The 14961-nt window shown below is 46.5% G+C and overlaps 2 protein-coding genes across 7 annotated transcripts in view; both read right to left on the bottom strand.

Annotated features, from left to right (window-relative positions):
- Window positions 1-5589: 5589 nt before the first annotated feature.
- LOC143432991 (uncharacterized) lies at window positions 5590-5976 on the bottom strand. Its single transcript, XM_076910027.1, has one exon. It carries the CDS (start codon window positions 5974-5976, stop codon window positions 5680-5682), a length of 297 nt encoding a protein of 98 aa, XP_076766142.1. The 3' UTR covers window positions 5590-5679.
- Window positions 5977-6228: 252 nt separating this feature from the next.
- Window positions 6229-14961, bottom strand: part of Ptx1 (pituitary homeobox homolog Ptx1) — a 34348-nt gene continuing 25615 nt past the window's right edge. For all 6 annotated transcript variants that reach the window (XM_076910023.1, XM_076910025.1, XM_076910021.1 and 3 more), the window contains one exon: window positions 6229-7014. In XM_076910023.1, coding sequence (XP_076766138.1) covers window positions 6229-7014 — 786 coding nt within the window. The remainder of the gene's footprint in view (window positions 7015-14961) is intronic.

Genomic DNA, 14961 nt, shown 5'->3' with positions numbered 1-14961 from the left:
AAAAGCCAGTATATCATAATATATTGAAAGTAGGACGAGTATACTCGTCTTGGTAACGCCTAACACCCTGCCAAAGACGAGTATACTCGTCCTGCTTTCAATATATTATAATATACAGGCTTTTGATGTCGAGTCCTGTTGCTTTCCCATTGCCAAGGACGAGTATACTCGTCTTTGATTTTATGCATGCAAATAATTGTCTTGTAAACCCATTCCCTGGCAGCGAATGGGTTAAGAGAAGAAGAATTCGGAGGAGCACGAGGTGCCAGCCCAGTTCCTCTCTCATTTTCCGTTTCAATCCCGAACGACGCCAAGATTGACTTCCGCCTCGCAGTCAATATCGCCCCCGGCAACCGTCGCGGGCAAACGACGCGGATGGCTCGTGGAAACGGGATCCTGGTACTCGGCGAACAAGCTACGATATTCGTATCTCCCGTCGAACGTCACCGTCCCAGCGATCCTCGGGGGAGAAGCCGGTCGGGGCGACGTATTCGCGAGACCGTATCCGATTTTATTCCGTCGCTAAATCCTCCGAATCTCCGCAGGGCTGGCTGATCCTCCGCGTTGTTTGCGCGCGCGCCCGAAAAGAAAGAGCAACGGCGAACTTTCGGGAGTTACTGCGACCCCTCTTTAAGCCAACGCCGATGACGGCGTCCCGGGTGCCTTTTTACGGCCAGGACACCCGCTCGACTGCGGGACGACTGCGTCGAAGGATGCCTTCGAGGCATTTATAGCCACCCTCGAGGAAGTTTCATTTTAAATGTCTAAATGCAGAAATTAACCGATTGGGTGAACCTGATGGGGGTGGTTTGTTGATCGAGAACCGACGCGAACGAGACAGTGACACTTTCTCGTGAAGATTCTATTTTCTCTGGGTCTGAATAGATGGCTTCTCGTTTGTCGAAGTGGACTTTGGCGTGTATATTGTATGGGTGATATGGTAACTATTGTTGAGAGATTTAAGGGTAGTTTTTTAAATGAATATAAGACAGATATTAGGTAGAATGGAATTTATAAGTGAATTGCAAGTGAGTGATGTATTTATAAGTTAAAATGATTTTATTATTTGTACAGAAGAAATCGGTTCTTGGTTATCCTTGATGATCTGTTTGGTGAACCACTTATGTTATTGGGAAGAAGAAGATAGCTTTATAGAGTGCAGAACATGTATGATATCTTTTGTTTTTTTTTTTTCTTTACTAAAGGAAAGATGAAAAAACGCGACACGTGTCACGGAATCAAAAGGAAATGCAACAAACGTTTCAAGAATCTTCATTTTGCGCGGAGGTTTTTGGTATAAGTGTGTCGCGCGCCGGTTACACGATAAGATTACGGAAGAAGATAAGTTGCACAGAGATAAAATGCTCTTTGTACGTTGGACCTATGATTAATAGGTGTTTGAAACGTGTCTGTGTCGGGGTCTTGGCGAAAATAGCACGTTAACCATAGGCACGAGAGACAATGCGTCTGGGCGAGGGAAATTGGGGATGAAAATCACGTTTTGGATTTTAATGATATATGCGTACACGTTTTCCTAGATTATCGTATTTTCAGAATCCCACTCGTGGACAGTTAATGGAAAGTCGTGGCGTTAAAAAAAGATTCATTTCTTGTCCAATTCCGCGCGATACGAATTGCAGAATTTATCGAGTCCATTTTTATAGACGTTCTCTGACGAATTTTTAAATCAGAGACATAAACTTAAGTAAAAAGAAGAACTTTATTTATTTTTCCAACGACTATAAATCTATTCGCAATGGATCATTGCTGACCTATGAAAGAGATTATTAAAAATTTGAAGCAATAGTGGATGCAACTAATTCATCGAAACTTTTTGCACGATAGATTCAAGAAAGAGCTTTAAAAAGTATTTTAACACGGTTCAACTGAAGATAGTATAAACGTGCAATTATATACTACTTTAATTCGAGTTGAAGATAAAAAGAAAAACAGAAGTTTATTAAAATAATGAGCACTTACCTTCCTAACACACTCTATTGGAAATAACAAAATATTTTTACCGCTAAAAAACAGACATTCTAATTCGATTATTTCTATACACATAGTCGATGCTCGTCCATTCATTTCAATAATACTCTTGATCACTTTATTACTCTCGAACGAAACGTCATGCAAGGTGAAAAGACGGACTAAAAACATAACAGAGAAATTCCATAAGAAATCCCACTCTCGATTATCAATAACTTAATCAATTCTATTTATTAACAATCCGATTGGAAATCATAGGGGTAACAAAGCAAATAATAATTACAGCATTCATCAAGCATAAATACCGATAAAATATACGCTCATAAAAAGCAGAAAACCCTTCAAATAATTTCTACATACTACGAGTATTACACCTATTACAAGTCTCCATAAATTTCAATAAAAAAAAGAAAAAAATGGAACAATTGCGATCATCTCTGCAAATCGATTGCTTTTCACTTTAATTACTTGTTTCCGGCGTGCGTTCGTTATTCGAAGGATCCGAGAAATCGTTTTCGAAATTCCCTGCTAATCACTCCTCGAAGACCATCGCAAGTAAATCGCAGAGAACCTGTTCAACGCGCGCAGTATTCGATCGTCCGAATTATTAGATGCATCGAATTCAGTGAAACTGGTTTTCTCGTGTAATTCGGGGCATACGGACTGCGCTATCTTATGACTGCGCCCTGTGCCATTAACGGCACGACGATCATCGTAATGCACGTTCGTACAGTTTAGTTTAGCGGGCGTAGGGGTGCGCCAGGCAGAAATCGACCCCTTGCGTGCCACCAACGAGGGTGCATAATTTATCGCTTTTCCCCAGCCACCATAATGCAACACGTTACACGCTCGGTATGCATGTAGATTCCGGAGGTTATACTACCGATAAATAGCCTAATCATCGATCGGAATTCATCGCCCTGGCTTCTGTCCTAATTCAATAGCTACCGTGTAATTAGACGATTTTAGATGCTCGATGAAAAATGAATCGCGTATCGAGCGGTTCTATGGATTCTGTGATCTTTCGCTGCTCTTTTTTTCCTCTCGAGTGTCTCGATTCGAAAATTTCATATGCGTTCAGCTTTAATTGAGATCGTACCGAGATATGGAAATGAGAATCGATTGGAACTTAGTTTTATGTGGAGCGAGGATGGAGTTACTCGTCTCGAGTGTTCAACGTCGAATTGGGTTTCCCAGTCACAGCGTACATAATTTTATAGAGTGACTTTTTGGCAAGCGTAAATTATGATAACCCATTCCGTGTGTCTCCTTTGTTAAGTAAACCTAGTTGGAGATAACCAAGAAAAGTAGAAGTGAAACATAGGAACCATTCGAGTTCTTTCGGAAATTACCTAACTCCAGCGAAAGAATTGCAATAAGTGAACGATATATGTACATATATATGAAACCATTGTCTATAAAACTTTTCGTTACGTTTAATCGTCAATAATTTACAAATTTTGTTGAGAAAATTGTCTCTAGGTATAATTCCACCATTGGTTCCGAAATTTGCTAGATCTATATGTCTCTGGAACTATGAATTACAATGGCTGGTCAAGTTACTTGAAACCACTTTACCAACGTACATCTATTACTTTATTTGACTCGATACAGTTGTTCGAGGTAGAATCGCGAAGCTTCAACTTTCTGCTCGCCTCAAAATATACTCCCTAGTCTTATTTAAAGAAATCTTTTTTCTTTTCCGCGTTTAAGCTCTTGGAGAACTCGGTCTCGGAAAATATATGAACACGAGGGGGGACTGCGTCGTGACACTGTGCGTGGTAACTTTTTATTATTCACGTTCGGAACTTTTTAAAAATCGTTTCCCTGGTTATCAATTCGTTCCAGATGCCAAGCGGAAGTACAAGTTGCCCCTCGATTCAGAAAGTTCGCGGGAAGAACATCTAATCAGCATGGCGTACGTAAAATTGTAAAATCGTAATTATAAAATAATTCGAAAGCTGTACGATGTTTCTTAGCAGCCAAAGAACGAGTAGCAGCGTTTGCTCGTCGTTGGTAAATTAAATAGAAACGCCTCGCGAGCGTGAAATGTGAAACTGAAACGGACGGACGAGACAGGTGGCGGTGAAGCAGTGGCACGGCTTCGCTTAGAGTAGAATTGGTTTTTATTGTGACTAGATTACAAACGGGGCCTTTCGGCGCTCAATATCGCCCAGTAGGAACGGTTTACACGTAGCGAGTGACACGGCGACGGGTATCAGAACGATTGGTTCTTCGGGCATTTGCGATCACTCACCGCGGGAACTGGGATATGTGATTACGACGAACATTTGTACGACATTGGGATTCATACAAAATAGCGGTCGTTTCTTAAATCTAGCTTACGTGACTATTTGTTCTATATAGCGTTATGCCTGCATCGACTTTCGAAGCCGATCGATTCACGTCCTGCTTAATATTTTCAACCCCCCACGTCGAACGTCTGCGGTGCCCAATCGGCTACAACCCTGTCCACGTTCGATATTTTCTCGAATATTTATAGAATTTGTTGCAATCTCGTAACGTTCAACCAATTGGCAAACAACGGCGCACAGTCCCGTATAATCAACGGTGTGCGATCGAGCGTAACGAAATAATGAATCGACGGACCTCGGAAGCCCAGTTACACACGTGCCCTGCAAGGATATCGAATACAATTTTTATAATTACTCAATAATGGGGATAATATTTATAACGTACGCATAATCGATAAAGTGATCTCTCTTTCCTCGTACACTGTACAAAGCACCGGCTGCGATCGCGACCGGTGGCCATTTCATATACTTACAGCCTGTGGTATGGGTATTTCTTTTTTTTTTTTCATTCTCGTTTTTGGTAATCTGCCGGGTAATGTTATTATTATCATTATTACAATATAACAATTCTGAAAGCTGTTTACGTACCGCGTAAGATCAGCGTCTACTATACATATATCTACAGAGTAATGAGTACATCTCGATCCGCGTCGGATCTTTTTTATTTAGCTCGTCCCCCTCCTCGTCGTCCCTCCGATCGGCCATTAAATTTACTTTTTTTCCTCGGGGTCCGAGTGAAAGACTGTACGCGCGACGAGGCTGAGAATCGGCGTCGCCCGTGAACTCTGTTCCGAATACGGAAGAATATCCGAATCGCGGGTAGAAATTAGTTCTCAACAAGATATAAGCTCGTCGCTCGACGATCGCGGCCTCGACGAGTGTCCCTCGAGCGGCCACACGCGACCATCGAGTCGAAAATATTGCACTTTGGCTCTCGAGTATTTGTCAAACGCGTCTCCTCGCATTCGTACGGAGGAATGCGGGAAGGTGACTCGAATCCCGTTCACGGATGAATCGTACACCTCGAAGCATTAAATACATATACATACGCATGTACACCGATACAATCGTTGGATCGTCCGTGCATTTACAATTCTATGTACAGCGTTCCCGTTTCTCTTCAGCCGTGTCGCATCGGAGAATACTCGATCCGATATCGTGGCAACTGTCACGCGGGTCCTCGCCAAAAACTTGACGCGCGATGAGAACAGAAGTGAGAACGAACCAGCTCGTGTTCTAGCGATCTCTAAAGAGGTACAGGATAGAAGGAAAGAAACGTGTACGAAAGAAAATACTTAGCATCCTCGGAACAGATCCCGGACACTAAGAATCACTCGAGTGGACAACGCTGGGATCAGAGTGTCGTCCACTGTTCTCAGTTCTCGTCTCGCGGCAGGGAGAGCGTCTGCGAGCCGGATGCGATGGGCGGCGTGGTCCAGCAGTCGAGCAACGAGGGCCAGTATCCGGTGGCCGTCGTGGCGTGCTGCCAGTAGCTGGCCAGGCCCGTGCTCCCACCGGGTACGCCACCGGAACCACCGATACCGATCCCAACGCCCACTCCGATGCCACCCGCAGTCGCGATAATCTGTTCGCCGCTGACACCTCCCGCCTCGATCGCGTTTCTATCGTCCTCCATCTTCTGGTCCGCCGTGGTCCCATCTTCGTCGTACATCAGGTAAGGTGGATGGGATGTGGTCGACGAAGGGGTCGACGACAACGTCGGCGATGCGGCGGACCTAGGCCTGGGTCACTCTCGCGATCTCAATTGATTGTCGGTTTGCTGACCGGCGGAGACGTTGCCCGCAGCTCCCACCGGTACCACCTGATTGCCTTCTCCTAAAGAGCTCCCGGAACCGACCAAGGAACTTCCAGAGTTCGCGGTAACAGTGTGGTGATGGGGGCTAGGTGTAGCCCCCGCTTCACCTCAGACTTGGGCTCTCGCTGTTACGTTCACGTGAGCCTCTGCGCTGCTTGGCGAGTGCGGGTTCGCCTCGCCGGTAGTCGTCAACGCGTATTGACACGCGCTGAGCGCGACGCCGCCACCGACCGAGGACGCCCTGGAGCCGACGGGGCTGCCAGCCGCTGAGACGGGGGTGCTGTCCATGCTGAACGAACTGCCGCTCAAGCTGCTGTAACCGCTGCTGTGCTGCCTGGCCTTCAGTCGTAACGAGGCGATGCTGGTCGACGTCATCACGGTACAGCTCTCTGGAGCAGCCGCTGTTCTGTGGTGCGGCGTGTACACTGGTCCGTAGGGATGATGGGGCACGGCTGGTGCCGCGTACGCTCCTGTTGCCGCGACTGGTGAACCGGCTACTCCTAAACCAGACCCCATCCCGGACAACATCGAGGTGGCCGCTTGGCCAACGGAAACGGACATTCCGCCCATGTGGTTACCACCGACGGGCGTTGCCGCCGCGTTGAAACAGTTCGCAGGGCTGACGGGGGTGTGATGATGATGGTGGGACGCTGTTGGTACCACGGAGCCGAGCGTGTTCATCCACGGGAAGTTCTTGCTGCTCAGAGGCGACGGCACCTTCGCCCAGTTGTTGTACGTGTACGAGCCGTAGAGCGCGTCCGTGTCCGTGAAGGGCTGGTTCACGAAGCTGTTCAGGCTCGCTCCGAAACCGGGCTTGAACTCCACCACGTCCGTCGTCGCGGTCGCGTTACGCGTCTGCTTCCGCCATTTCGCTCGCCTGTTTTTGAACCATACCTATCGACAGATCAAATTCTACCGTTAGACGCGATTTTGCAAGTTTGGTAGCGATAAGCAATTGAAAGCTGACAGTGTGCCTATGTTACGATCTATTCGACGTTTTACCAAATGCTGAACGTATTGTTGAAGAGTTACACTCGTTTTCTCAGCATTTACGAAATTTCATGCGTCGCGAGATTTAATAGCGCGATCATGTTCGATATTTAATCGTCAACGTGACAAGGTAATATTTTTTTCTTCGCTCCTATTGGAGAGAAGTTTAGACGCCGTTGAAGCTCGCACGTAACCAACTGCGTGTCCATCATAAAAGATTATGGCGCACGTCAAACCGCAGAAAACACTCCCAAATACAACAATTAACGGGAATTATCTTATCTTATCAACCGCGAAACAATTGTATCTCGGTGAAAAAGCAAATTGCGTTCTGTTTGAAAAAATTCCCCTATCTAAACCGCGCCTACCCGTCGTGGTGTTCCCTCTTCGCAACCAAACCTGAACGCGTCGTTCCTTTCTCTCCCAACGAATCGAAGCGTATCCCGCGGCGTTCAGGACGCCTGGTAAAATCTTCCGCGCGTTTCCTGCCTTTTTACCCCGAATCGAACGTGGTTCGTCGCGAACGAACGCCGGTCGTGCGTCGCGGACCGCGTCGAACCGAGGAACCCAGATCGCTTTTCCGTCTTTAACCAGAATCCCACGCGGGGACCCGTTCAGCCCATGTATCACTCATGCAGCGACGGGGCAAGGCGAAGGCGGTTTCGCCGCCGGTAGACGGCGAGTCCCGAGACAAATGGCAAGAAAACCCCGGCGAGCTCCTCCATCCTGAAATATGATGGCGTTAATTCAAGGCGGCCCTCTCTCGCGTTCGATACTGCGCGAGGGGACGACTGCGAACCGCTCGTCAGCCGTTTCCACCCTCTTCCCGTTCCCATTCGCCCTTCAACCTCGACACCATCCTCCGCTCGTTGCTCTTTTTTCCACGACGCCCAACCCGCTCGCGCCCCCCTCGACAATTATACGGGTGGTTGCACTCAGATACACGTCGCTCTCGCGTAACTGTAAGGCAACCGCCGGTAGAACGGCTCCGTGGCCCGCGAGGGTTCGAGCTGAGAGAGCAGGCTGTGTCTCTGTCGTTCGAGGGAGAAGTTTCGCTGGACGAGGTAGGCGGAGAGGAGGAAGACGTCGGGGGAGAAACAACGACGGAGGCGGTTGGAGAGAATCCTTGGCAAGATCGATGGGCCCACGATCATGCTGTAGAAACGCTAAGAGGCGCGACGGGTCATTGAAAGAGGGGAAGAAGACTGGCTAATGAAGAATAATGCCCTTCCTTTAGCCGATTATTCTCGAAACGGTTCGCGCGCGATTCTTCACCTTTCGCCGTCGTTATGACGCGTTCAATCGTAAGAATCAGCGACGCGAATTTAATGGGCAGATATTTATTCAAGATTACAGACTGAATCAATAACTCCAAAGTTCAGATGTATTCAAATGTATCGTTGTTAAAAGTATATCAGCTACCAATCGTACGATATCTATATTCTATCCGTAATAACGTCTATTACGTGGACCTTATTTGATTTAGTTAGAGCCAGAAAAGTGTACAAAATACAAATTCCAATTGTTCTCGAAATGGCCACGTATCGCAGCGCTTTCCTCTCGGTCCCTGTTCTATAATTCATTAGCTCGCAGCCAGGAACGATTTATCAGACAATCGTCCGGTATCTCGTCGATGATAATTCAACGCCGTGAACAACGTCGAACACCGTCGAAGGCGATACGATTTTCTTGGCTCCATCTCGCCGGGGAAAAGTATTTCCTCTCCGTTCGAGGCGTCGTATGAGCAAACTTTCCACGGCGAGCGGGAGCATCATTGGATTTCACGAAGCAACCCCGTAGACATGACACGGGGCGACGGTAAGCCAAAGAGGGGGAGTAAACTTGATAGGACAGAACGGCGGCCGAAAGATGCCGTGGCTCGAGAATCAATAAACTCTCGGAAGGTGCGCGCGAGTCGTTTCGTATACACACAAGACCGCGCCCATAAACTTGAACAGCGTCGTGGAATCGTCGGCTCGATTTACGTATACGATGGTACACACCCACGTTCGTTCGCGAGCCTGACGAATGAACTTTCGGATCGCGACGGGATGGAAGTTCGCGCGTTGGATTATTTCTTAGCGCCTCGATCGGCTTTTTCTAGAGGATTTCGGCCAGCGTTAACCATAATGGCGGCGGCCCTCGCGATTCTGAAGTCCGAGGAGGACGAATCGGTTGATACGTTTGCTGAGGTAACGTTGATTTTAAGGAACAGAAAGAAGTTGAGAGTTTGGTTATTGGTATGCTTGTTATGTTGAATGTTATGTTGATTTAAAATCTTTTACTTTTCCTGCGAGGGTGTGATATAGCACGAACTTTATAGGAGATTAGTGACTTTTTATTATAAATTATTTTTGGACTACTGATTTTCAAAACTTTTACATTTTTTAATCGATCATAGCGCAAGGTACAATTTAGAAAATACGTAGAAAGTGACATTAAGCGAAGAATTTCCACGACAAATCGCAGCATAATTACACAAGTTTCAGATATCCTTCTGAATCTTGGACAAGGGATGAATAATTTAAGCAGCAATTCGAGAACAGGTTTAGATCACGTCAGTCATCGTTCCAGTTGTTCCCATGATCGATCGATGGCACAAACGTCGCCCAATGGAAAAGTATTCCGGCGTACGATTCCAGAATCCAGCCAACAGACGCGATAAATCGAATCCAATGTTTTCCGCCCGACAACCGTTTGAACAATGGCTCCCGTCACGTCATCCAAGCAATAAAACCTCATCAAATCACGACCCCAGGCCACCGCGTAAGCTTCTGCGCACGGCTCAATCTACGAAAGCTTATATAAATGTAATGAGACCGTGACCGGGGCTAGCTCATCAATCAAGCCCCCCCCCCCCCCCCCCACCAGCCTCAGCCTCCCCAACTCCGTGCAGCCTCCCTTTGGTCTTCTTTTCCGTGCCACATACACGCTGGCGACGTTATATGGACACCCCCGAAAACGCTGCGCTCCATACCAAGTAATCCCACGACTTAACAACGGCCGCTGAACAATCGGATAAGCGCGATTCGTTTCGTACGAATCAGGCGGTACAGGTTCCACGCTGTTGGCCCGTTTTTAACGTTCGACGCGTCAATTTTGTTCCTCTTCGAGAGAGTAAATGATTTCTTTCAACAGTAAGGGGATGGTCATTTTATTCAGAGAATTGAGATTTAAATTTTGCAAATAATCGTTTATTTATGAGTGATTGTTTAATGTTTATTCTGAAAGCGTTCGAACATGTTAATACTGTAATCTAAGTTTCGAATAGTAATTTATTTAGTCTGTTTGAAAGTAGTAGTTTAATTCTTCGATTTGTTTCAAAGAATAGAGTCAAAAGTGTATTTGATGATTTCGAAAAATCATAGAATATATTTGTCAAACGTGCAATCGAATAATAGAGAAATATAATAGTAGAATGCTTTAAATCGCGAAGGATGTGCTAAGTATGCGCAGTTCGCTTCATTTCAATGGATTCAGTGGATCGAGTCGACTTACGTAGGGACTTCGTTTGTCTGACCTACATATTCTATTCTACTTATCGCGTAGAAACAAAGGCCGTGGAGAATTATAGCCGGAAAAATGCAGAGTTACGATATTCTGTTTAAAGGTTGGAGCAGAGGAAGAAATGAATGTAGAACTCTTACGAAATCCGATTGAATCTCGTAAAAATCCAATTACGCGTTTGCAGAATTGAAAATTGCAATAAACATAAATCGATCGATTACTCAAATAGTCGAAAGTCCCTTAAACTTATTCAATAATCCCATACAAGTTTAAAAACCAAATACCTCTACCCCCAAAAATAAAGTTTCCAATTTAACATCCACAAGGTACCGACAAGACGAATCGAAATACAAAACCAATAACCCTACGCGAGCTTAACGAAATTCCATCAATTATTACACCTCGAGCCAACGACCTAATCACAAGTACCCGAAAACCAAGCAGCGTGTAATCCAGAAGCCGTTGGTTGCGATCAACGAGTCGCTTGTGCCTCCTATCATGATAAACAATCCTCGATCGAGCCCAGAGGACAGACGAGAGTTCCCTCTGGCACACATACGCCGCGTACGTACGCACCAGCCACGAACAGGAGGAGAGAGAGATCGAGCGTGGCGAGGCGTCGCGTTGGCCCAGCGATTCGATTCGTAAGACGAGAGACGTCGGAGAGAAGGACGAGGTGGAGGCGAAGGAAGGTGGAGCGGCGTCCGAAAGGAGGAAGGAAGGAGGAGGGGGGGGCAGAAGGTCGACGCGTTGTAGGGTGGAGACGGCGATAGCTCGGTGGCGAACAGGAGGAACAAAGAGGAACGAGGGGAACACGGGAAGCGGGAAGGTTGGCCGTCGCTGAGGAGAGGGGCACGGTGGAGGAAAACGCGGAGGTGGAGGTGGAGGAGGATAATATTGATCCCCTCGTAGCCCCGCCCCTCCTTGCCCAACCGACGCCATCATTATATTATCCACCATCCCTCCGTTTATTCGACATATGCGCACTGCGTGCCCTGGTCCACGCGCGTCTACGCGTCACTCGTCTCTACCGGAAGACGCACCTCCTCAGCCGCGAGGAAGAACGTGGAACGTTCCGCACATAGTCAGACAGCGCGTCCCTGGGACGAACCAGCCAGCGTCCCAGTGGATACGGTTATTCGCGGTCGGCCGAAAACGGCCGGAGGCGCCACTTCATTAAAAATAAATTCCGCGCGAAGAAACCTCGCCGGATATCCGGGGGCTTCGCGGAGGATTTCACGCGGCAACGGGAATCCACCCGCTGGCTTTCCGCGGGCTGACGCCACCTTTTCAACTCTATACATCTTCGACGAGCCCCCGTTCCTCGACGATTACGCCAAGGTCTTTTACGCCCCCGCGCTTATTTTCGTTTACATCGGCCAGGATCTCGCTGGTTCGAGGATGGATCGTAACGTGCCGGATTTATGAGGGACGAGGACGTCTGTATAATGTTCCCGTCTCTTTCGCCAATTTTTTTTTTATGAATATGGACCTTTAATTTTGTACAATATTATGATATCTGATCTATGTACTTATGTTCGAGAGAAAATTAGTTGTCATTCGTTAATTTCAAAATAAATACTGTCTACTAACGCACAAATGTATGCACAGTTGGCGGTAATTAAAGTTTTAACGTTTACCAACCACGTCACGATGCTCGTTTTACTCGCCAACTCGGGGAAGGATAAAAACCAAGCGCTAGACGACTCGTCGAACGACTCATCAAATTTCAAGCGCGTCGATAAAGAAGAAAAAAAAAGAAATTGCACTTCATCGAAGCATCCTCGCGAACAGATGGTTTCGGATCAACAACGAGATCCACTGGACCCGTGCGAAGAGGCATCATGGCTACTGGCACAAATCCTTTTTTCCTTGGCCCCATCCTCCCGTGTCCCGCGGACGCCTTTTTTCGCAATGGCCGCCATCGAGCCGTTTTCAGGCATTCACGCGTGCTTATACCATCCTCGTGTACTCCTAGCCCACCTCTCCTCTCGTTCCTTTCTCCTCGTTCCTTTTACCGTCCCCCCCGTCCGCGGAACCAGCAGTCTCAGTTTCCAACGGCACCGTCTCCATAAATCTCACTATAACGGCGAGATGGATCAGCTGGAATGGGTATATCCCACGTAGAGAGAGCCAGGCTCGCGTGCTTGTATCGTATACCCGTGAATACATGTGCACGCTTGGCCCGCGCACGCGCGCGTACATACTCCAATGATTGCTATGAATATGCGGCTGCGTGCTCGCAGGTAGAATCGCGTTCTCGAGAGACTGGGGACCAAGGAGGAGATCGCCTTTGATCGTAGTCCAGCAATTTCGTTGGGCTGCGAGTGGCAACGCGAGAAAATTCGCTAACATGTATCCGGAAGTTGGTCAGTCGACGAAGACTCCATTAATTGCTCGAGCATGCAATTTTTTTGTTTTCACCTAATTTTTGATCTTTCGTTCGATAGAAGGGTATCGCAATCGAGTGGACATTTTCTTGGAGTTGTAGATATTTCGCCAATCGGTTCGTATCTTCTGCAGTTTATATTGATAAACGTTGAAATGCTCATTGAATTAATGAACCATGTGTTATGGAATTATGTTATCAGGTGTTTGGTATGGTTTTTAAAGACTATATTTAGTATTTCATTTATTTGCAGATATTTCATTTAGTATTTGCGAATGAACTAGGTGTAATCTTGTTATCTTTACGTATGCTTTATTATTATTATAGATAGAAGCTGCGAATGTAGTATTCAAGTGGTTCTCGTTCAGTTGGTTAATCGATTAATCGCAGAATTCCAAAGGAAAACGTAAATATGAAAATATCCACGTTGCAACGACGCGAGGAAACATCCCGAATCTCTCGTCTCTGTTGATTGTTGTCGTAACGGGATTTCGAAGTTAGAAAATAGAAATGGAAAGTTAGAAACAGACATTATCAAATGTACATATCTAATCTCCTAAATCTATTAATTAACGGAGCGCCGTGCTGTCGGGTAATTATCACCTCAAATATCTCAGATTAGGTTCGCTCAACGGTAACCGTTCTAAATTAAAAATTTACATGGACCAACTCTGCGAATACGCGATAATCATTCTACAATACATAATCTTCAGAAGCGAATAAAAAAAAAAACAATATCATTCAACGAACAGTCAGATATTATTTAAAAAAAAAAAAAGAAAAAATAACATCAAGTACTCCTATCGTGTAATTACTATCTTTTTTTCTCTCTGTATCCATGATTGGCGTTACGTTGGCCATAATCGATTAAAATGGAGAAATCGAAATCAGCCGCGGGCAGTGGGCGAACTCTTGACTGTCGCGGTCGAGGGAAACGGGTGGAAAAAGGGCAAAACGACGGAAACGGGTATTATCGTTTGTATTAAGTGGTCCGGAGAGCAACGCTGAACGATACAAACGGCATATGTGCCGGTATACGATATGGAACGGGAAGCTACACCCAGCTCTCTCCCTTTCTCGCGCCCTCTCCCTTTCACCCGGCGCGCGAGCAGTTTTATGGATTTTTTTTATCGTTGTAGTAGTGGACTGTACAGCTGCAACCAGTGGGATTCGGATATTCAATGTTGGCGTACCTGTATGGATATTAAATTAACACCCGTAAGCCGCGAGTATTAACAACTTTGCAAAAGATTATACGAGATTATGAGCTCAAGCGGAACACGTGATTTTTAATGCCGCGCGTTCTGCCCGGCTCTCCTGCCTCCTCCATTCTTTTGTAATTTATAAATAGTTACGGCTCATTGCGCCGCTACACGCTCGCGTCGAATTCAACCCTCTCCTCTCCTCTCTACCCCAAAGCGTTCTCGTCCTAAACCGCTTTCTTCCTCTCCCTATTTTTTTTCTCTTTCGTCCGACAATCAGAGACTGTTTCCATCGGTCAACGCGACCGCTTCGAAGATCGCCACGAACGCGCGTCCATCGCGAATAGGTTTACGAGCCACGCGATGATTTCCTCGCCCACCTTTTCGCGGCGATAGCTACAGCGACGTGATGTTAGTAAACAAATTTTTGATGCCTGTAATATAGTACTTGTATGCGATGATCTTGATGGTAGAAGGGATTTTGAAAATTACTCATTGCCAGGCTGCGCTCGCACGTGTTCGCGATAAGCGGGAATTCCGCGGCGAACATCTTGCCGGAACAGAATCGATTGCGTAGTTGCAATTGTCGGTGAACTTGCCTCGTTAACTTGAACTTTGAATTTGTATCGGCTGATAGGGATCGCGGTCGGTGCACGTTACGTGCCATCGAGTTATGTGTAATCGTGTGGACACCTCTAAGTTTATCGATTACGAATTATTCCAAAGAATGCCGATCTAACCGGACTCATTGTG

Source organism: Xylocopa sonorina, chromosome 2 (genome assembly GCF_050948175.1).
Source record: "Xylocopa sonorina isolate GNS202 chromosome 2, iyXylSono1_principal, whole genome shotgun sequence".
NCBI classification, from domain to species: domain Eukaryota; kingdom Metazoa; phylum Arthropoda; class Insecta; order Hymenoptera; family Apidae; genus Xylocopa; species Xylocopa sonorina.
Note: the sequence above shows the minus strand (reverse complement) of the source record. Positions and strands in the feature narration are given on the sequence as shown.